This window comes from Cyphomyrmex costatus, unplaced genomic scaffold (genome assembly GCF_001594065.2).
Source record: "Cyphomyrmex costatus isolate MS0001 unplaced genomic scaffold, Ccosl1.0 scaffold488, whole genome shotgun sequence".
Classification (NCBI taxonomy): domain Eukaryota; kingdom Metazoa; phylum Arthropoda; class Insecta; order Hymenoptera; family Formicidae; genus Cyphomyrmex; species Cyphomyrmex costatus.
This window is the reverse complement of record NW_017279160.1, coordinates 36,856-61,794: the sequence shown is the minus strand read 5'-3', so window position 1 is coordinate 61,794 and position 24,939 is coordinate 36,856. Positions and strand designations below refer to the sequence as shown.

Below are 24,939 nucleotides of genomic sequence, written 5' to 3'. Positions count from 1 at the left end.
TAATTTGTAAAATTCTTTCTTCTGATTGGTTAATCAAACGCTTCGAAGCATTCGTAGTGGCAACTCGACCGCACCCTATATGACGCAAAGAAAATCTAGTTTCAACGAAACACCTAACTTACAGAGTTCCGAAGAACCACCCGACCGCGGCAACCGACCGTTTCGGCTCGGGTGCTCTTAAGTGTATATTTTTGAAAGTGTTGCCGACTTTGACCGAGCATTGAACCTCAACGATGAGTGCCCGCGGATGGGCTCGTCTCGGTTGTTCGTCTTTTTGACGACAAGATTCCTGACGCGCGTTATTGCGGTGTGACGACGCCGTAGACGCAGGCGCCCGGTGTCCTATCGAGCAACGCCATTTTCGCGGGCATTGCATCACCCGCTATTGTACCAATTTGACGAAAGACAATTTGACGTGATCTGGCCGTATTGCCTCCGCTTTTGGAGGTTGGAGCCATTAACCAAGAAGAAGAAGAAGACCTAACTTACAATAACCATAAAGAACAAACAAACCACCTATCTATACACTATAATAATAGTTTCAAATGATTCTATTGATTTTCTTAATAAAATTAAAAATAACTCTCAATAATGTCCAACTCTCCGATCTGATAAGCTCTAAAACATCCACGCGTTGGAACACTTTTCTTAACCTCAATTCCTGAACCAACCTAACCCTCAATTCGTCGTATCTATTACACTGCCAAATAACGTGTTCTAAACTCTCTCATACCCACAATCACACCGCTCACTATCCACATACTTCTTCCTAGCTAGGGAAACTCCTAAATTAAAATGATTGGCTCTGATCCTATTTATAAAAGTAATATAATATCGTTCCGCATTTATTTCACTAAACCAAGGCTTCTTTTTATTCACATCATAAAATTTTTCAAAATAGAATTTTCCTTTATATATCGCCTCTCTTCTTATCGTGTCTTGAGTAGAACTCCATGATTCCGATTTAAATCCTCTTCTTAGATCACTAATCGATATATACAAATTCTTGTCCTCTTCTTCAGATGCAGCCTCTTTAGCCAAAGAATCGACCACCTCATTGCCAACAATGCCCACGTGTGACGGCACCCATACAAAAATAATCTTCATATTAAACATCTTCTTGAGTCTATAACATAAATATCTGATCTCTGTGATATACATATTCTTGTAAACATTAAGATGATTATTCCTGATAGCCTCCAAAACAGATTTGCAATCAGAGAACACTATCAGATCACTACATTGGTCAGAATCCCGATTCACACCATCTCCAACACCGCCTTGATTGCAAAAGCCTCCGCAGTGTATGATGAACAGAGACTACTCAGGCTAACCTTATAACCAAAATCATCATTTTCAAACACCATACCAGTTCCCGTAGATCTAAGCTGTTCCCCCGCAGATCCATCAGTATATGCAATCAATGAATCCTGTTCAAGATCATACATTTCCGTAATTACCTGAATCATCTTAGCATCAGAGAACCCACCTTCTGACTTTCTTCTCCTCCCAACACTGGTATTAATTTCAATCTTCTCAGTAAGAGCATCATATGGATAGCAAAAGATCTCAAATTTTCTAGGAGGACCAATACTCCGACCTAATTGATTTATCCTCTCCCACGCCCTAACAATAATGCTCTTAACCAACTGCGGCCGAAGATATCTCGCATATCCCTCTGCACCAGTGAGGTCTCTGAGCTTGGTTCTAATATTCTCTTCACCGCAGACAGCAATCTTGCTCGCAAAGTTCTTGGCCAACATATCAGCACGATCACTAAGCAGTACAACTTTAGCCTCCGCAATCAAAATATTATTAGGAGTACTATTTCTATATCCAAGTGCAGTTCTAATCCCCTTAAATTGCGTCCTTTCTAATTTTAATTGCCACACTCGTTCTCTAGGATAATAGACAAAGATACCATAGTCTGTGACAGAACGAATCAAACTTTCATATAATAAAAGGGCCGTATTTACTTCGACACCTCTTGAGGTCTTAGCCAGGTACTTCAGAATAGCATTGGATCTATCCACCTTACCACGAATTGCATTTACTTGTTTATGAAATTTCAAACCATTATCCAGCCAAATACTCAGAAATTTTGCCTCTCTACTATTCATAACAGCCACACCACATATCTCGATATATAGTTGTCTATCCCAACCACCATACTTGGAAAATTCAACCAAAGTCGTTTTATCCGGTTCCAACAACGACATATATACATAGACCGAGCATTCCCATGCTTTTCAGTGGTGGGGGTTGAAACCGGAAATTGACAGTTTAAGTAGATCCGTGTTATCTCACTTTATCTCGCGGTATATTCAGTTATATTCTTTCCAACCAACCTTCTTGTACCGTTGGTCTACAGTCTACACTTTCTGCGACTAGTGTTGTCAAGAGCACATAACCTTTCTCATATTTTATTGTTGATTCCGTTTTGATCCCAGAGAGAAACACGAAAATAACGAAAAAAATGTTGTTCACTGAGCAAATTTAGAAGAATGTTATATAAATGATGCATTGGTTAGGTTATAGGTTGAGATAAATGTATCACTCGATTATATTAATATAAATTTTACTATCATTAGTTAAATATAATTAGGTTTGTATAATAATTAATTGAATAAATTTGATATATTTTCAACATTATTTAAAAATAAAATAATTTTATCTCATATATGTGTATGTCGTATGATCGCACTTTCTGACCTGTTTATTTTACACTTATTGCGACTGTCAAGAGCGCTTCTCTTTCTCTCTCAAGGTAGAAAGAGATGCAACGGGTCTAGTTAAACTGCCAACTTCCGGCTTCAAGCTAAGAACAGAATGCTCGGTCTATGTATATATGTCGTTGGGTTCCACACACACACACAAGGAAAGGCCCAAATCCTCCAAATTCCTCCTGATAACATCAATTGCCTGTTGAAGCAGAGATTTGTTATTTCTTCTACTATATCCACTTACATATACAGCAACATCATCAGCAAATTGGACGATCTCAACACCCACCGGTAGACCATCTGTAATATTAGCAGTATAAATAGCATATAATAACGGGCTAAGTACCGCTCCCTGTGGCAATCCCCTACAAGTCGATTAACATATTCATTGACATTAACAATAAACTGCACCTCCCTCTGATATAACCAGCTGCTGACAAAGTTAACAATGTTAACCGGGCATCCCAAAGATACAAGTCTACCCACCATAGTAGAAACACAACTTGATCATATGCTGAAGTCACGTCCAAAAAAGCAGCCAGTGTGTAGCCTCCCGACAACATAGTCAACTTAATGTCAGAAGTAATCTTCACTAGATTTTCCGCACACGAGCGTCCTCTTCTAAATCCATTCTGGGTCGGGCTAAGCCTTTCTTCATGTTCCGCCCACCAAATCAATCGTTCATTTACCATCCGTTCCATAATTTTTCCAACACACGATGACAAAGAAATCGGACGTACCTTCTCTTTATCTGGTTTGTCTATGAAAATCACTTGATATCTACTCCATTCATGAGGCAACTTCCGGATCCTCCACACAAGGTTGAAAACATCTAACAGGTACTCAAGAGCCACAACTGGTAAGGCCTTAATCATTTTATATTCAATACTATCTCTACCAGGGGCCGAATTTCTTCTAACCATACTCAATGCTCTCTCAAGTTCCTCGTAACAAAATGAAGAGCACAACGGAGACTCAACATCCTCAGGCGGCAGCAACTCGAGACACGATAATGCTCCATCGGGAGAAAGTTTATAAATTTCCTTCAAAATCTCCTCTTCTCTATTTTTAGTCTGCCATTTATTCCACTCAATATTCTTTTTAGCATTTTAAAAATTCTCATTTTATTCCAAACATACCGCATACCAGAAAATCCATTAATACTCTCACAGAACTTAACAAAATCCGCCTTCTTCTTACTTTTAATAGTTTTCCTAGCCACAGCTCTGCATCATTTAAATTCAATCCACTTATTTAAAGTCTTATCTCTCTTAAAAGCACTCAAAGCCATCTTCCTGTCATTAACGACTCTATCACATTCCGCATCCCACCAGCTGTTTGGATTACCAGATTTCTCACGTACTTTCCGCTTTACACCATTAAATTGATCCGGGCGCCGACCCGACGCAACATGCGCGGCATCAGTCATTATTTTAGTAAAGCCAGTGTACCGTTCCAACGAGACATCATCACCCGCCACAGCGAAGCTCTCGTATTCCAACTCAACGAGCTCGACATATTTACTCCAATCTGTCTTTTTGGTAGTAATTCTGTTAGTAGACTTACTATATATATCACCTCCCGATTCCCAAACGTAAAGACTATTGGGAAATGATCACTATCCCAGGAATCCTCTAATTGATTATAATCCATGTTGTCTAATACATCCGCAGAGCAAAATAAAAGATCCAGATTTGAGTCCCGCTCACCAACAGCTCCAACCCGGGAACATGTATCTACATTGGCACAAATAAAATCTCTACTTTCCATAGCCTCATGAAAAGATTCTCCGTTATAATCAGTAGATTCACAATTCCATGTGGTATTATGAGCATTAAAATCCCCTAAAAAAATTGATTCACGATTGCCAGGAACAAAATCAAACAAAGGCCCGAAGTCGTTGACCCTAAGAGAACCTCCCGATCGACGATACATAGCTGCAATGTTAAAGTTAACACTCAGGTTTATGGTTCCAATTCCAAGAACATCAAATCCTTCATCCAGCCCTTGGAAACCGGAAATTATATTAAATTCGATTTCCCTCCGAACAGCTATTGCAAGACCGCCACTACGGCCACTGCTCGGAATCTGATACGTTCTATATCCTGAAATGTAGACACCATTATTATGCGGGCATTTAGTTTCCATGAGTATAACAACATCGTATCCACGAACGTTTCTCGAAAACTCTTGTTTCTTATTATTATATCCACGGCAATTCCAAATAAGGATCTTGAATTTGTATAAATATAAGAGGAAAATAAAACGCCCAGAAAATTAATTTCTCCAGTAATCTCTCCTTGTATTACGCGCAGTAGATCTTACCTGTGACGTCTTTCTCTGCTCATTACCTTTTTCCATAATGTCTTCCACCCCTCAACCCGATGGCATATAATCTTCTTCCATATCCACAACTCCCCCACGGGCACTATTCTTCAAAACCTTAATAACTTTTTCAACAACACGATCTATAAAAAATTCATCTAAGTGCACATTATTACTGTAATTATTGTCCTGAAAATCTTTACCAGCAACACGCTCATCCATCGGAGCATAATTACGTATGGCAAGACCTCTTCTTTCTCTATTAATATCTCACGAGCGATCATCAAATTGAGAATAATACTTATTAATATCATTACGACTAGTATTCTTAAAATTATTAATCCCTCTGTCTCTTAGTAACAACTGATCGAACATTGTCACCTGAACCTCTACCAACGTGCTCCATATCAACATAATGGGTGCATTCAGTACTATAACCGCTCACTGAGCGCTCAGTGAGCACCCTAGGATTGTGTATTAGATGCGAGCGCTCATTAGCTGCTCACAGTAAGCGGTCACCATCTTTGTGAGCGTAAAATGTTATCATATCCCTAGAGAAAAGTAAGTCTTGTAAGTAACCTCCGATTTCGATAAAATTAGACTCATTCGACGCGTGTTTGCATAAAACGGAAGAATATGGCAGAAATATAAGTGTCGCTCTGCCCCGCGAACCGAGATATTAAGCATTAAAGTCACGACTATTCAGGTTAAGAAATCTGTCACAATCCTACAATCGCCATGTCTTCTACATGAGGCCTGTTCTTTTTGCCTGCACTGTCTGAACTGGTACATACAGTGCAATAAGTTGAAATGAAACAAACGTATATCTGTTTCACTTCAACTTATTGCACTCTGTGTACCAGTTCGGTAAAAAGAACAGGCCTATGGATTTCGATTTTATGCGTATGCGTCTCATTACGTTGCTTACTCCTAAAATGTGATTGGATAAATTTCATTATGCATATGTTTATGCGGTTATACAAGTTTGTGTGGATATAGCTTAACGCATAATATATCTCGGTTCGCGGGGCAGAGCGACTTCTATCTCTGCCAGATTCTTTCGTTTTATGCAAAAACGCGTCGAATGAGCCTAATTTTATCGAAATTAGAGGTGGTGGGGGTATTCTGTATAATTACCTACATTACATACATATACATATATAAAATAAACTTTTAAAATGTTTAAGACGTAAAGTGTTATCCTATAAATTTAACCTTATTTTTCTAAAAGTAATAACTCTAATTCTAAAACATTATAATTAAAAGTTGTCACAAAAGGAATTACGCGAATATGTTTTTATTCGTATGTAGAATAACTTATTTACAGATATTTTATCTTTAAATTATATTTCTTACTTATTATACTACCATTTATTATTTCTTTGTGAAGCTGTGAAAGCATGAATGCTTAATGAGCGATGTGAGCGACAAAAATTTACGCTCACCAAAATTGATGAAAAATGATGAGCGCTCTCAATAAGCAGCTAGTAAGCACTTGCATTCAATACACGATTTTAGAGTGCTCACTGAGCGCTTAGTAATTTATCAAGCATTATCAAGAGAACATTTCATCTAGTAAGGTAAAAGTACCAATGACTGGCCACTGCCTATTTGCTGGCCATTGATGGAAGATTTATTTTTTTTCAATATCTTTTAAACGAAATATAAAGCATTTTTTTACTAATTAATATAATTTAATTATTTAGCTTCTTATATTAAAAATTGTGCTATTTATAACTTTGTTTAAGATATTATAAAATATATTTAAACGCTTCTTACTTAAAGGCATCGTAAGTTTCAATAGATTTCTTATGGAATGGCTAAGAAAAGTGAAATGCTGGTTAAGCCTACAATTATCGAAATAATAAGTTTTTCTGTATGAAAAAAGATGTTATGGATTCTTAAGTATATTTTTAATAAATAGAAAGCAAAAAATTGCATGTATAAATTATGTTTTGTATAAATATTTTCGTGGCTATTTATTGGTAAGTAAAAATTTTGTTTGCCCGATAACTGACCGATAGGCTAGTTATTGGTCGAGTTGCCGTGACATGTGCTTATTTTTGCGCTGTAGTACATGGCCAAAACGTTTCTTCACGTGTTATTGACCTGTGTGCATACTTTTTGTACGAAAATTGTAAGAAATCTTATTTTTAATGTAAGTTCTAGCAATATTACGTTACATTATACACATTTTATGCATTTTTTACAAATCTTTTTACATGTTGTTATGTATAACCTCAAAAATTTGTTTACTTTTTCTTATTATGGAAAACATAAGATGGACAAGAAGAAGAAGAAAAGAAGTCAATCAAAAACAGTGTATAAAAAGAAATACACACAAGAAGATGTACGTAATGCGTTAAAAGAAATAGAAAAGGGCATGTCGACACGAAGAGCTGCTGCTACATTCAAAGTACCGAGAAGTACTTTGTACGCAAAATACAAAGACATAATTCCAGTCGAAGGTGTGAGAGGACCGAGTACCTACTTAACAGCTGAAGAGGAAAAATTATTGGTGGATTGGATTTTTTATTGTGGTGAAAGAGGTTTTCCGGTTACAAAATCTCTACTGCTACAGTGCGTGCAAAAACTAGTTACTGAAATAGGAAGAAAAACTCCTTTCAAAAATAATCAGCCAGGCAGACACTGGTGGAATAGTTTTTGTAGACGAAATCCTGAAGTAAGCACAAGAGTTGCTCAAAATTTGAATATGAATCGAGTATCAGTCTCAGAAGATGCTGTAAATAGTTGGTTTAGTGAAGTGAAAGAATATTTAAAGAAGCTTGATTTATTAGATATCGATCCATCGAGAGTTTTTAATTTAGATGAAAGTGCTTTTTTTCTTGTCCCAAAGGGAGACTCAGTATTGGCTCGCAGAGGATCGAAGACTGTATACAAAGTTGTGCATGGTGACGAAAAAGAAAGCATTACTGTCTTACTTACGGTAAATGCTAAAGGTACTCTATTACCACCTCTTATTCTTTACTGGTATGAAAGAATTCCAGCTCTTGTTATAAACAATCTGCCTAAAGGATGGCTAGTTGGGAATACGGAAAGAGGATGGATGACTGCTGAAAGTTTTTTCAATTATATAAGTACTCAATTTCATCCTTGGCTTCTAAGAAACAAGATACAATTTCCAGTGATTTTATTTGTTGATGGCCATGTATCTCATCTGACTTTGCCTTTGGCACAGTTTTGTAAAGCTAATCAGATTGAACTCATAGCTTTATATCCCAATGCAACGCACATTTTGCAACCGTTAGACGTAGCTGTGTTTCATCCGTTAAAGTCTATATGGAAAAAAACAGTCGACGAATGGAGGATTGAAAATGGTTCACAAAAACTGAAGAGAGAAAATTTTGCACCTATTTTGAAAAAAGCTTTGGATGCAATGCCAAATTTACCAAAAATTATTCAAAATGGTTTTAGAGCTTGTGGTCTTTCATTATTTTCTTCGGAGACTGTAGATTTCAATGTTTTGAATAAAAAAGAAGAAAAATGGAAAGTTAACAGAGCATGTGAATCAAGAGTTATCAACTACGAATACAGAAGAAGAGGATGCTCAAAAACATATTAGATACATGGAACAACGATTAAGTCCTGATATTCTTACAGATTTTGAACAAGCATTATCTAGTGGAAGTTGCAAGATTAATAACAGTGCTAATGAAGGACTTTTCCGATATTGGCTGGATATAAAATGTCTTTCTGGTGCAATTATAAACAATTAAATTATATATTTAATTTTTAATTGAAATAACTTTTAATTGAAATAATATTATATTTTATTTAGGAGAGAATGTGAGAGTAAGTGATGTATGTGCGAACAAGGATTCTGGACAGGATATAAATAATGTACTGATTGATGTAGATACTGATTCGGTAGCTAACATGTCTCAAGTATTAGATATTAGTAATCTAGAAATAATTATAGTACCTGAAGAAGATGGAAGTGATTTCACATTAGACGCAAAATGTTTAAATGTAGTCGAAGCTCGCGTTGAGTCTCCAAAGCTTTCCTACTTAACAAAGAATGCAGAGTCTGTCGAAGCTAGTGATTTATTTTCTAAAGGTTTATAAACTATTATTATGTAAAATAAACAACCAAACATGATTTCTTATTACTTTATTTGTTATAGATAATAAGAATAAAAATGAAAAAGCAATAAAGAGTAATGATATAACAATGGATAAGAAAATTGAAGAAAAAACTCAAAAGCTTTGTAATTTTAAGGAAACTCTTGAACAACCTTTTAATATTCTTGATCAATCCTTCCAGGGTTTGTAAAATAGTGAAATATAATAAAAGTATTTTAAATAAAAATATTTTAAAATAACTTAACACCTAAATTAAACACAAATAATATAATTATTTTTATATTTGTTGTAGATGATCAGAATAGGGAGTTCTCATGATTTTTGAAAAATATAACATTTTATAATTTATATATATATATCTTTAACTGCAATGTTCAAATAATTTTTAAACGCAAATTATGCAAGAAAATAAATAATAAAGTATTGCAAAATTTGAAATGCCGAAGACGGTCCGGATACGACCGAGCTCTCCCGAACACGTTGTGACGTCACACTGCAACAACGAAACCACAATTCTTCAGCAGGAAATTAATTTATTTAAAAAATGAGCAAATGAAACACATACAAAACGTGTTTTGTACCTTTGTGTAAAAGTACGACAATTAAAACACCAGGAAAATTGTTTTTTTTATGTGCCTCAAGCTGAAAATGTGAGAAAAAAGTGTTTTAAAAGTGCACATCGTATTGATGAACCAGGAAAATGGAATTATTTTTGTTGTGAAGATCATTTCGATGTAGGTATTATATAAAATATGTTTTTTATGCTTTAATATTATAAATTTGTAAAAATATTAATTATGTTCGTAAAAATATCCAACATAACCTAAAACGTAAGCTAAAACATTGAATGTTAAATGTAAAGGTATTTTGGGAATTTGTAAAATTATTACATCTAAAGAGTTGCTTTTATTCCTCGAACTTCTGGAGCATTATATCGCTCATCATTAACAATGTATTCCCAAACCATAAATACCGTTATTTTCGGTAAGTTTGTCGAATCGGCTTTAATAAAACTTGGATCTAGTTCGTTTGACATTTTAATTTTGAAATTTATATAAAGGATTTTTAACAGTTAATTTTGCTTTGACCACAGTATATATATCCTTACACTGTGCTTTGACTTTCAACATAAGCAGCCGATTGCAGACGGTTTACTACAGTGTGACGTCACGCACTTGTCAGCCAATCAAAATCGTTTTCTCAAATTTCAAATATTATTAAACTTTATTTTAGTTTTTTAGTACCTATCCATTGCTAAAAATTACAAATTTTATTATACATAAATTTATAATAATGCGTATTTCCATAATAAACAAAAAAAAATGTATTATTTTTTTTATAGGAACTCCCTATTCGAATGAAAGTACACATATTTTGAATGTAAGTGAAAGTGATATAGTAACTGTAAAAATGATTGAAAATGCAACGAAAAATCATAGTAGTATGCCCGAAGAACTGCAATCAAATAATATACATGAACAAGTTTTCAATAATAGTTCTGTAAAAGGTGATTTATGTTAATAACATATTATTTTTATTAAAAGAATGAAGTCTTCAACCTTTTAAATATTTATTATATTAGTATTGTAATTTTTAATGATTTTCTTTTGATAGATGTTTATACTGAAATCAATAAAAATGGAGCAATAGAGAACATTCCTTCACCATTTAAAAAATCTTTGGTTTGGCCTGTAGATATTACAAAAAATAAGAAGAAGCCTACTAGAAAAGTCTCCACTGTATTAACTTCAGAAGAGTGGCAAGAGCAACAATTAAAAATACAAGAACAAAAGTTAAGAAAGCAAAAAGAAATTGAAGAACGAAAAAAGTTTAGAAAAGAAACAAAAAAAAGAAAGGCTGCAGAAAAGCAAATAAAAAAGCTTGCACTTGAAGAAAAAAAGAAGCTGGATGAAGAGATTAAAAAATTGATGGCCCAAAAAAAAAGCAATTGGAATCAAACAAGAAAAAGTTGATTAAACATTATAAGAAAAAATTGATTCAACGTTATATATTTTTTTAGTAAATGCTTTAAAAGTATTACCATTATATAAGATTCTGTTCAATATGTGTTTTTATTTTATAAAGTTTTAAAATCGTTGAATGTAATAAGTTAGTTAAAAAGTAATACTTAATAACAATGTATTGTATTATTCTTAAATTAAAAAACCAAAGAGCTGTTTATATATATATAAAACTGTTTACTTATAACTAAAATTTATAGAAAATAAAATTATTTGTTCAAAATAATAAATAAACTGTTTATTAGACGAAATAAACATTTTTATGTGTGATTTTTATTTTATCATTTCTTAAGGTACTTATTTGCGTTCAACAAGATAAAATTTTATTCATTCAAATTAATTTTAATGCACTGTAAAGTACGGCCAGTTATTGGGGATCTCAAAATTAGACGCTGGGACAGCCATTTTTGACTGGCCATGTATTAGGACATCGGGTCTATTACTATTTCTGTTTATAATTAATTCAATATCGCACAAAATATTGTTTTTTTCTACTTGTTTAATAAAAAAACAGCAGTATTGTTTGATATGTAAAAGTTTTTTTATTAAAAAAATTGATTTTGTGCATTTTATTTTAAAAAGATTGTCTTGGTATGCTTAAATGGCCAGTTATTGGTACTTTTACCTTATTCATTCCATGACCAACTGTTCGAAGTTTCATAATCATGATCAAGCGAGATGAAAAAAGACTGAGATATTTCTGGGTCGTTTTCTATTTCAATGACATTTAAAGCCGTATTTGTAGTCGTACCTGATTGTAGAATTTTCGTTTCATCTTGAATTGTGCAATTCGAACCTTCAGATATAAGACAATTAACGTGAGTAATCAATTTTTTGTAAGCCGTTTTAAATTGCCTGCAAGTTGGATTATTGTTGAATCCACCCATCCTTCTTATACATGAAAAAAACGTTTCTAAGTGGTCCGGGGACAATTTATACGTTAATAAGTATGAAATCAATTTTTTATTTAAAAGAAATGTTGCAAGTTTGATTTCACTTTTCATGGCAACGATTAATCCCCAAAAACCTATTTTTTTTTTATGGTTTAGAACTAACATGGTTCCTGTAGATTTATCATAAATTTTTAAGGATTTTATATAATTTATAAAGTCGTTGATTTTTGTCTCCAATTCCTTTATATTTTCTGCCGAAATGCACTTTTGAAACTCATGTTTACCGAATTTTTGTTTCGAGTTCAGAAAATCAAAAATATTATTAATGTTTCTGCAAAATGTAGCTGTTGCATTCGCACCTGCAAATTCTAGCACATTTAAATCTTGCTCCAAAAATATTAACGCATCAGCTACTCGAGTGATAAAAACTTGAGCAGCTAGTTTGACCTTCATCTTTTCGTTATAAAAATTGATATGCCTACTTGTAATTTTTGTTCCTAGATGAACACCTTCTTTTTCTTGACGCTCGACGAGTTTTACTAAAAAGTCCCATTTAATTCGATTGCCATCGCCATCAATCAGATCAAATTTGTCTAACACATTTCTTACTAACTTTAGCATGTGGCATGCATCAGGAATAGCAAAAATTGGTTCTCCAGTGACAGGATGGTCAAATGAAGGTTCCATGTCAATATCTCTTATTTTTGCTCCAAGACTTTCTATCATACTTAAATTAGTCGACGCACCATCAAAAGTAATGCTTCTAATATCATTAATTTCATGATCGGAAAGAATTTGTAGAATTTGATTAACGATATTTGCTCTCTCTTTACCTGTCAAGCTCCGTATTAAATAATACGCTGTAACTACCTGACTTTCGACTTGCGCGGAGTTAGCTCGTCGGAATAATTGTCCGAGGATTCGAAAGAGGTTCGATCGGTAGGAGAATGCAGGGCAAGTAAAGTCTCAGACGGATGTAAAATAACAAAATAATCTGATTTATTAATTTCGCCGAAATGGCTTGTATTCTACCGGAACAGATCAAAAGAAACGGCTTAGCGCCGAGGTGGTCGCAATGTATCGGCGAATACGTGTGTATGCTTTGTGTACGCGTGGTGTTGTGGTGTGCGTGTCGCGCAAGCGGCGCGGTGTCTGATTAACAATGCAGTGTGTGTCCGTGTGCGTGGTATGTGTGCGTGAAGCGTAGACGGCGCAATGTATGCGTACGTGTGAGCGAGTGCGGTGAGTTTGCTCGCGTCGGTGTTGTGACGGGCTAGTCCCCAAAAAAAAAGAGGAGACGGGCTTATTTGTCTCCTTTTTTATCTCGCGGTGCCTGTTCGCGCGGCTGATCAGCTGGTCGGTCTAATTTTAGCACTGTCAATACGGCAATGCTATGATTCGCGGTGCGCGGTTTTCGCGTGTTCGTCTATTCGCGTGAATTCGTGCAATGACCACCGGCCGAGAACGCTCGGCAGAGGTGGAGAACTCTCCACCCCGGGCTATTGGTAGTCGATTGCGGTGCGTGAGGCGAAGGATGTTAGGCACGTTGCACCGAGACGGTTGCCGAGAACGCTCGGCAGAGGCAGAGCACACTCTGCCCCTTGGTTCTTACCGTTCGGTGCACTAGGATGCCTATTCGTGTACCTGCCGAGAACGCTCGGCGGAGCTGGAGTACTCTCCGGCCCGGTTTTCCTGGTTTACTTTAGGCTTTAGGAGCTGAGATTCGTTTCGGGAGCAGGTCGGGATCGGAATCACCTATTTCTCCGTAACGCGGCATTTTTATACAGCTGAAAATGCCGCGTTCGTGGGCCTCCGGTTTCGCTCGCGTTTGCTTCGTTGTTCGTGTTACGCGAAGCGCGGGACTAAGTCCCGAAAGTGGGAGTCCTCGCCGATCGATCTAAATCGTTTATGTTCGGCGGTGCTCGGTGTTGTGCGACCGTTACTGCCGCTCGTACCTGTAAATTATGCTTTGATTTTTATCGGGCGCTAAGCGCCCTCATCACTGCATTGCCTAGCAATGCAGCGGCGTCCGACGGGATGGTATGTAGGAACGATGGGGGGATGCATCGTTACAACGCAATTGGTGTTTTAAAATGTCCATTAAGAGCAACAAGCATAAATACCAAAGCGTAGGTCGCTCTATCTGATTCTTCTTTATCCAATCCAAGGTCTACGTATCCATGAAATTTTTACCGTCCCAGTCTACGTGATTCTTAATTGACATTTCGTCGACCTGAAGACCGAATTGCAATTTTTTCTCATATTCGCTGCATTTTCGTTAATATATTTCTTAATGCTGTCTAGAACTTGCAAGCTAATCCCAGGGCTGAAATCGATCTTGCTATACCATCTCCTAAACTCTTTGGATGAGGCAAGCAATTGATAAATTTACTACGAACATATTCGTAAGCAGATGCAGAGTAAAATAGTAAAGTACAGGAAAATTCTTTTAGAGCTGCAGGAAAATGGTTTCGTTTTCCTTCGAATTTGGAAATAAGATTGTCTAGAAGGTCAGTTAAAAAGGGACTTGATGAATCCTAATAACAAATAAAATAGAAAAAGAACACAAGCGATTAATTGGAAGTACATGCAGCAATGAAATATTCAAAGAATACACGAATATACATATATATTTATTTATTTATTTATTTGTAATGTAATTGTACAATATAAGTCATTTAAAGTGGATATTCTCTCTCTCTTGAGAACCGTACATCAAAATTGATTGCAGAATTTTTTGAACAAAATTTGCACACATTTCAACGTTTAGTATAAATACTATCAAATCTACATTTAATTGCTTAATATAAGAAATATAAATTTCAGCATTTTTAGTAGTCTATATAGTCTTAACAAAGTCAATTACTCAAAATGCGAAAAAATTAAGCGCGATGATGACTCATAATCACTTAAACTATAAGGGTATGTTTCCACTGAGCGCGTTACGCGTCGCGTTGTCGAAGGAGAGAAAGAGAGGGATTGTGTATGTGTATGAACTTCTCTCTTTCTCTCTTTTGCGATGTGACGCATGACGTACTCAGTGGAAACGTACCCTAACTGTATAAACTCCATCAAACAGTATGTAACACACTTGTTTACACACTTACTTGTAAGGCATTTACTATTTCCTTAGACACAAATTTGTTTTTTTCTAAGTGCTTCAATAAATCTTTCATATTTTCTATTTTACTATTTTGTCGTGCTATTTTTTGATTCAGGGTCTTCAATTTAGTCTTATTTAAAGTAACAAAATTTTCGAATATTTCCCAACTTTCTTGGGAAGTAAAATCTGTACGGCAGAGATCTCCAATATACCGGGGATTGCAGAAACGCTTCGCAGGATTTTTAGGTTCCTCATTTTTTCTATGGAATTGTATTTAATACATAACAAAAAATTACAAATTAATGAATAAATTTAATTTCCAAAAAATATTAATTTTACCTTTTCGATAATGAATGATCATTAAATGCTGTCAGATTTGAAACAGCAGATTGCTTTAAATTAATATTTAATGTAGAGAAGTTGTCACTGGTATCACTGCAACTTATTATATTTTATTGCAATTATAACAAATAGTAAAAATAATATAAGTCAATTGTATATTTATTTACCTATTATATTCAACTGCTTGTTTGATATTCTGTGATGATTCACTAATTGTAAGTGTCGTTTTTTGCTGTATTGGAAGAAGTAAACTGGGAACAGCACCAGGTATTAAATATCTTTTTGGTATATCTTTTATAAATTTAAATTGAAAGTCAGTGTCTGTGAAATGATCACTGCAAACAGCACTGCTTTTAGCGATTTTATATCCAATAATACTAATCCACTTATCTCTTAATTCATCTTTTTCAGGAACACTAAAATATTAACATACATCTTTTTTGAACAATTATATTAAAATATATTAATTAATTAAAAAAAACTGTATCTGTTGTTATTTTGGATACATTCCGTGTCTCACATGATGTGCGTAATGCATAATTTATCCTTGTTTATTTGGTGAACAACAAGGATAAATAATGTATTACATACGAGAAACAGAATATTTTTAATCAATTGCAAAAAAATGAGAAATTGATGTTGTTTACTTTACTTAAAATACACCTAACCTATACAAATGTTACGTTTTACTGTAATGAAATTGTTTACCGATGGAAAGAAACATCTTTTCGAATATCATATTCTGACTTGCAAATGCAGCAAGACCGCACCATTATAAAATTGCAACTTTTGTAAATTAATTAATAATTCCGCCGAAGCTCTCGCTCTCATGTCAGTCTGTCAGTCAACCAGGGAATGGAAAGTTACTTTTTAAAAATAACTAGTTACAGTTACTCGTTACCGAGTAAAAAATGTAACTAGTTACAGTTACAGTTATCGCTTTTTAAAAGTAACTCGTTACAGTTACCGTTACTTGAAAAATAACTTTTCGTTACTTTTCCGTTACTTTTTTAAAATCAATTAAAAAATGTACTTTTGCATTTTTTTTTTATATGTAATACTGACAAATATATAGTTTTATTTAAAAAAAAAAAAAACAATGTAGAATGGCTCAAATAATAAATTAAATAAAAGTAAAATGAGAAGGGTTACGAGCCAATAATGAAACAGTTTATTTCCGATAAGAACGACGATGACAATGTAATTAAATGTATAAATATATATTAGAACAATACATAGATAAAACAAGATAAAAACAAACGACGTTTCGACATTTATTGTCATCGTCTTTTAAACTGTTTCGCTTTTGGGTTCATAGCCCTTTTCATTTTACTATTACTTAATTTATTTTTTAATTTTTTTTAAACACACTTTTGTAATTCTAAAACCTGTAAAATATGCAGCAAACTGAAATATTTGTATGTCCTATGTATTACATAGAAGATAGAAGTGTAAAATAATTACTGAATCATAACGGCCGAATGTCTAAGGGCTTTCAAGTCTTATTGATAAGAGCTATAAATAACATGTATCCAATCGAACCGTGTTCAATCGTGTGCAAAGTAACGACAAAAGTAACTGTAAATTTCGTTACCGTTACCCAAAAAATGTAACTCGTTACCGTTACAGTTACCAAAAAAAGAAAGTAACGCAGTTACCAGTAAAGTTACCAAAAAAGTAACTTGTAACTGTAACTTCGTTACAAGTAACGAGTTACTTCCATTCCCTGCAGTCAACTTAATACTCTCGGTCTCGGATATCTATCTTCGTTGCTCTCGGCTACTCCCCGACCTGCCGCGACGACCAATCAATTCACTACTAGAAAAGAAGAGAACTACTCCGCGACTATTTCTCTCTCTTTCTATCAAGTCTTCAGGGAGTCGATTGTATATTTTGAAAAGAGGTGAAAATTTCAAAAGTGAGTAAATTCACTAGAATATTTATAATTTCATTGGTCAACACCTAGTTAATTTGCTCACTTTTGTAATTTTCACCTCATTTCAAGATACACAATCGATGCCCAGCTCCTCTCGTATGAACGCTCCGTCTATCTTATAAGTCTATAGCGGGGAGCACAGACTTTTGCATAATGCATAAACCATATACATAAAGAAATTGATTGGTCCATTGACTCATGCATAAGAAAATGGACCAATGAAATTCCTTATGCACATGCTTTATGCGTTATGCAAAAGTCTGTGCTCCCCGCTTATGAACTGAGCACACCATGTATACTTCCACCATGCGTGCGCCCCTCAGCAGGGGGGGAGGGAGAGATGGACAGAGGTCTGCCCCGACAGTACAATCGTAGAAACCGTGCGTCCCTCAGTAGGGGGGGGGGAGGGAAAGATGGACAGAAGTCTGCCCCGACAGTACAATCGTAGAAGTCGTGCGTCCCTGTGCAGGGGGAGATGGGGGAAAGTTACTTCGCGTGGAAAGTTCAATGTTTCTGAACAGGGAAATGTGTAGAATTTCGTGTCTGACAACAATATATTTGTTTTGCAGTGTTAATTTCAAATTTTGTGCATTCTGTTGGACTCAGACGATACCAAGCGCGTGCGCACGAAGTCAGACAGCTGAAGAAGGCATACTCGTAGTACTACATGTAGTCGGTATGACAGATTTCCTAACCTGAATAGTCATCAACTTTAACATTAAATATCTCGGTTCGTAGGGCAGAGCGACACTTATTTCTGCAAGATTCTTTCGTTTTGTGCAAAAATGCGTCGAATGAGCCCTATCGAAATCGGAGGTGGAGGGGATATTCTGTATAATTACCCGAACGAGTTCAAGAAATATTGCACTGACATTTTTGTCAGAGCAGTTTGGTGTTCGGACAAACAGAACTAGTTAGGCTGCAAAAAATTACAAAATAGTAGATAGAAAAAGACTAAAATTATTTATTATAGATGAAACAAGTAGTAGTGATGATGGAATATCATAATGTTGAGCAATTGGAAAACACTTTTTGTTGCAAAACTTCTATTACTTATTTTAATTAAGGTGATTGTCCCGATTTCTACTCACTATGAACATGTCTTATTAATATAAATATTCTGTTGATAAAATAAATTGCAGGAAGGGGTTAATTATAAATTATTTATAAAACTTTATAGCGTTATAATTTTTTTTCTACCAAAATATATTTAATTTACAACTAAAAGTATAGATTAAGTAAAAATATAGCTATATTATAAAGTCGAGATTATGTGTATTTCTTAATTTTCCTTCTAATCTCTAACTTATATTGCGTGATTCAGATAATCCAATACAATCTTATATATATATAAGCTTTAAAAAAAATATGTATACAAAATGGATAATTTTTTAAATACGCAACTATGTGTTTTCTTTACACCATTTGATTTATCTCATTATTCTGTTCACAAAAGTATTAAGGTACGATAATCAAAAAGTCAACAGTTTTAACGAATTATTTAACATTTTGTGTCAATATGTATCAAAATAAAGTGTAAAATATCTCGAAAACTATTGGTTTTTTGGTATCTCTACCTTAATACTTTTATATGCAAAATAATTAGAGGAATCACGTTATCTAAAAAAAATTACATAATTCCATTTAAAAAAGTGGAGGTGACCTTCATATCTTTTTAGCGCCTACACCTAGAAAAGAAACAAGGTGACCAATACATGTTCCCCTCCGAACCAAACAATTTCTTCCTTAGACATTTTCGCGTATCATTAACAGAGATATTGCCTTGTAACAGAGTTACTGGGACACCCTGTATATAATATAATCTTCTAGTTTTCTACAAAATATAGAAAAATTCATACATCTTAATCCGGACATTGAACAGATTAATATTTAGCTGGTTCGTTTTTAATCGTCAAGATTCAAATGAAACTTATCTCGATTGAAACGTTAGTGGTAGGAGTCAAAATGAAAAGAGAAGGGATAACTATAATATTCAAATGGCGTGGAAGTCAAAGAATAGATATATGTATATCTCAGGTAGTTTGTCTGTGTCACTATAGTTATTAATTACCGCATAACTCTGGAATTATTACAATCGAATTATTTCTAGCTAAACCAAAATTGTCAACAGTTCTATCAGGCAATGACTGTTTCTAGTCACTAGTCCTCAGAGCATATCTATAATTCCTTCGTTTTTCTCGGTTAGAGCCTGCTCTAATATCACTTTTTTTTGTGGCTGATGAAGACTAAGTTAAGTCGAAATGTTCCATTAATTTATATTTTGAATTAATAAATTATTTTGAATTGTGATCTTTAATTATATGCTCTTTATATGACCTATCTTTTTTTTATTATATCTATAATTCCTAATAAAATTTTTTTTTTCATAAATATTTCTCGACCATCTCCTTCTATAGTCCACCAAATTCGACATCATTAGGAGTTAGCAGCCGCCTAAACTGTCCATCTCTAGTTAAACTCACAAAAAAACTCAAAGAAATTGTAGAGTGTGGAAATAATTATACTCAAGCTATTAAGATGTTAGCCGATTCATTGAAACAACCTATAATTGTAAAGTCAACTAATATAATACATCTACTAGTTTAAATACTGCAGATCCTGTAAATATCTGTATGACATTTATATAATCAATATTAAAAGGTTATAAAAAACGAAAAGTGTAAATTTGAAATAATGAATAGATTGGTTCAAATAATTATAGAGATGGAAACATTCAAGATTTAGAAACGGAAATGTGTGACTAATTTTCTTCTTGTTAATTTATATAAAGCAGCACTTTATTATATCTTTATTAAAAACATAACAATGTTAACATATTATTTTATATTATACTCGAAATTATATTATTAAAACTATGTATTTTAATTAGATTTCGCTCGTTTTTTGCAATGCAAAGTATAAAGAAAAAACGGTTTAAATCGAGTTGTAATAAGATTTTTTTATATAATAAATTTCTAGTTTACAATAATTTAATATAACATAAAAATAAAATATATAAAATATATAAAAAATATAAAAATAATATCGACCGTTTCGAAATTCACACGGGTCCTTCTTCGGCGATTCTTACAAATGTTACAACGTCATAAAGATAAAAGCATAATCTTATGGTCTAAGCGATATAGTGTGATATAATTTGTTTGTAGAAATTGATTCTTCTGTTTTTGTGTGAATGTGGAAATTGTGTAATGAAATGTATGAAAACAGAAGCATCTTTTATGAATCGCTTGAGTTCCAAAACGTTTGATATTATTTTTATTTTATGTTGTTTCTTAATAATATTGTAAACTAGAAATTTATTGATTAAAAAATCCTATTACCGCTCGATTTAGATCGTTTTTTCTTTATATTTCTTACTTTATGTCACAGCATACATAACAGAACTTTGAAGTTATATATTCTGAGATACATAATTCTAACATGTTAGACCTTACTTCGTATACAGTAACTAAAAAAAAATTTTTTTTATAAAGTTGACTCAAAATTGAGCCAAAATATGCAGGATAATTTTATTGTATCTGTTATGTTAAGATCTTTTTTGCAATGTACATACATTTTCAGCGCTGACTCCTAATGGCTCGTCGTATTGTATTTAATTGTTTTATTAGATTTATTTTTAATTTTTCAACGTTTACTCGATGTTATAACACCATATTCAACTCTGTTAAGTTCTTAATATGATATATGTATATTATAATTATTACCACGTTAATAATTTGTATATCTCGGAAATATTGTTTTGACAAAGAAACAGCCAAAACTTAACATTTTCCTTTATATTATATTGTACATAAAGCATTTTTACATTAGTTGAAATGTGACATTAAATGCTAAACAAGTATTTGATTTTTTAAATAACATCGAAATATTTATACTATATATTGTATTATCTTGGATTTATTTGTAATTTTAATGTACGTATTTAAATGTTCTTGTTGTGTAGCACAATTGTTATGTCTAATTATAAGCATGATATATTTTTATTTCTACCAATGTTTTTCTACGGAATTTAGAAGCAAAAAGAAAAATATATAAAACTTGATTGTTTCTAAAATTTGTTAATTGATAATGTCAAATAATGGAAATATTATGTCTTAGTTGATAAATTATTAGTTATCACTAATCGATGAATTAATAAACTGCATCCTTCAAATTACAAATATAGGGTGAATGCCTGATACCAAATGTATGCGCAGGGGGAATGTCGAGAAGCACCTGAAATATAATAATAATTGCATTAATTAATTATGTATCATTACATTACGTTATAATATAGTGTTGAAAATTGTTACGTTATATTATTCAATTCTAAGGACTATTGTAGAGAATGAAACAGGACGAGATGTACCTAATTGTCGTAATCGTGATATGGGAGTGGCGTTTTTACCGCAAAGAAAAATATAGACATACGCAGTTGTGAGAGGCTGTTATTAGTTATTAGAAAAATACGTTTTTTGTTCTCTGTCATAATAATGCGCTATTAAAATTACAGGAAATGGACAATAATGTAAACACCTCGAAAAATATACTATCTGTTTTATTAATAAAAGGTTATTCGCCCTGGTAAGTATGCGGCAGCGCCAACTACTGAGGAAATGTAAAACTACTGAGACGGGTTAGATTCAAAACTAGTACCATGGAGAGAATGGAAGAAAATAAGTTTTTAATTAGTTTGTTTGATATTGTTAATTACGTAGGAGCAGGTCAGCGATGCTATGTAGAAGGCGAACAAGTCCTGAATGCAAAACATATAATGTTTTGTGGAATTACCCACGAGTCAATGACTAAAACTGAAATTTTAGGATTGTGTTTGCAATCGTCATGTCTTTCGGGATCTCCTCATGAGGTAGTAATCAAGATAAATAAAAGTGATGATGCTGCAAAAAATGAAGTCACCATTAACTGCATTTGTTCATGCAAAGCAGGAAATGGTGGAAAATACAAGCATTGTGAGTCATTACTCATGCATTTGAATCGGTATGACTACACATATACGTTAAAATTTGACAGGTTTTTTTAGTATGTAAATGTTTATGTATTAGATACCTAAACGTATTTTTTAAAGTTTTTATTAGTGTTCCTATAGCAGAAATAGAAAAGGCTAGCTGCACTGATGTCCGTCAAAAATGGGACAAGTTGAAAAAAGATGCGAAGAATATGTATAGCGTTGTACCCATTAAAAACTTTTGCCATGTTCCTAAGCTAAAAAGTTAAGAATTTAAGTATTTACAGGAGACAGCAGATGATCCGTGTTATTTACAGCTATTATTGAAATGTATTGTTTATTAATTTTTTTCATAATCAATTTTTTTATAAGGGTGTAAAATGAGAATATAGCCTAAATTTGTAATATAATAAACAATACATTTCAATAATAGCTGTAAATAACACGGATCATCTGCTGTCTCCTGTAAATACTTAAATTCTTGACTTTTTGTAGCTTAGGAACATAGCAAAAGTTTTTAATGGGTACAACGCTATACATATCCTTCGCATCTTTTTTCAACTTGTCCCATTTTTGACGGACATCAGTGCAGCTAGTCTTTTCTATTTCTGCTATAGGAACACTAATAAAAACTTTAAAAAACACGTTTAGGTATCTAATACATAAACATTTACATACTAAAAAACCTGTCAAATTTTAACGTATATGTGTAGTCATACCGATTCAAATGCATGAGTAATGACTCACAATGCTTGCATTTTCCACCATTTCCTGCTTTGCATGAACAAATGCAGTTAATGGTGACTTCATTTTTTGCAGCATCATTACTTTTATTTATCTTGATTACTACCTCATGAGGAGATCCCGAAAGACATGACGATTGCAAACACAATCCTAAAATTTCAGTTTTAGTCATTGACTCGTGGGTAATTCCACAAAACATTATATATTTTGCATTCAGGACTTGTTCGCCTTCTACATAGCATCGCTGACCTGCTCCTACGTAATTAACAATATCAAACAAACTAATTAAAAACTTATTTTCTTCCATTCTCTCCATGGTACTAGTTTTGAATCTAACCCATCTCAGTAGTTTTGCATTTCCTCAGTAGTTGGCGCTGCCGCATACTTACCAGGGCGAATAGCACATTATATGATTTCTTTCAACAGAAATATCTTTATTTTAGAATAGACTCGTACAAAATACTTCAATAATCTCCACAGAGATACAAGAATCTACGCATGAGAACCCAATAAACACATGATGGTATATTAAACGTACATTATACGTAAAGTAGGTATAAAAATGGTATAAGTATATTATTAGTATATCAGATAAACGTTTAAATTTTTACCGTTTTTATAGCATCATTTAATATACGATAATTATATCCGTTTTTATTACGTTTGCATAATACAAAACTGATTTTATGCGTTAAAAAACAATATATGGACAAACGCAATTAATTTGAAGGGTGTTTCTACGTTTATTTATATAGGTCGGATAAACGTTTATTTAAAACGTATATAATTTATGAAAGAACTCTTATTTATAAAAAAATAATTTTAATTGGAATGACGTAAAAATTCTTGACAGTGAACCATCATACAATAAAAGATTGATATCCGAAATGATTCACATAAAAGACAAAAACAGGTCTTAATAAGCAGAATGATACCGATTCGTTGCCTGATACTTACTCTAATATTATACAATCCCTTTCCCCTTCTTAATATTTTCCCCTCCATTCTCATCCCCACTTTTGTCTTAACTACCCTTCCTCTCGATAACCTCTTTCCTTGTCATCTTCCAGATGTTTTCAAATTTAAACTGTTTTCGGTAGTAAAACTGTTAACATCACTTTACATTAGTTTTCCTTTGTCACATTTATAACTCTATAAAATTTAATTCAAGCAACCAAATGATCAAGGTACGCTATTATTCTTTGTTTTTAAAGTGTTCTTAAACTTAATCAGGAGACGCGGTAGCGTCTCCGGCCATGTTCAAAAACTGAGAGACGCTACAAGTCCCTTATCCCGAGCCACCAAAGTCCATTTTTGGGAGGTGCATAACTACTAAAATATAAAAAATTTTGAATCAAACGTTATATGCCCTGAAAGGCGGCATCACCACAAGTAATTAGAGACAAAAAAATTTTAAATCGGTCAAGCCGTTCTGGAGATATAAGCGGTCGAAAAGTGGTGATTTTAATGAAAAATTAAGAAACGTCTCCTTCTCCTTCTTCTTCTTCTTCTCTATCCGCATTCAAAATTTTTCAAACCGCCATTTAAACTTTTCAACATTCTCACTCACCTTTCACTCGCACCTCCACCATTTTTGACCCACCGGACCTCCTCCACTCGCCCCCCCTCCCTCCACCCACTCCGGCCATCCCTCTCTTTCGCCGTAATTCACACTTTCTCGTTATTACAACTTTTTAACTTCTTCTCTCATCTTTCACTCGCACCTCCACCATCTTCGACCCACCGGACCTCCTCCCCCCGCCCCTCCACCTCCCTCCTCCA

General features: G+C 33.7%; 1 protein-coding gene across 1 annotated transcript in view; it reads right to left on the bottom strand.

Moving 5' to 3' along the window:
• Positions 1-21,567: 21,567 nt before the first annotated feature.
• Positions 21,568-24,939, bottom strand: part of LOC108778134 (outer dense fiber protein 3) — a 32,407-nt gene continuing 29,035 nt past the window's right edge. Inside the window, exon 7 of the mRNA XM_018545231.1 lies at positions 21,568-21,683. Within this exon, the coding sequence (XP_018400733.1) occupies positions 21,600-21,683 (84 nt within the window). The 3' untranslated portion in view covers positions 21,568-21,599. The remainder of the gene's footprint in view (positions 21,684-24,939) is intronic.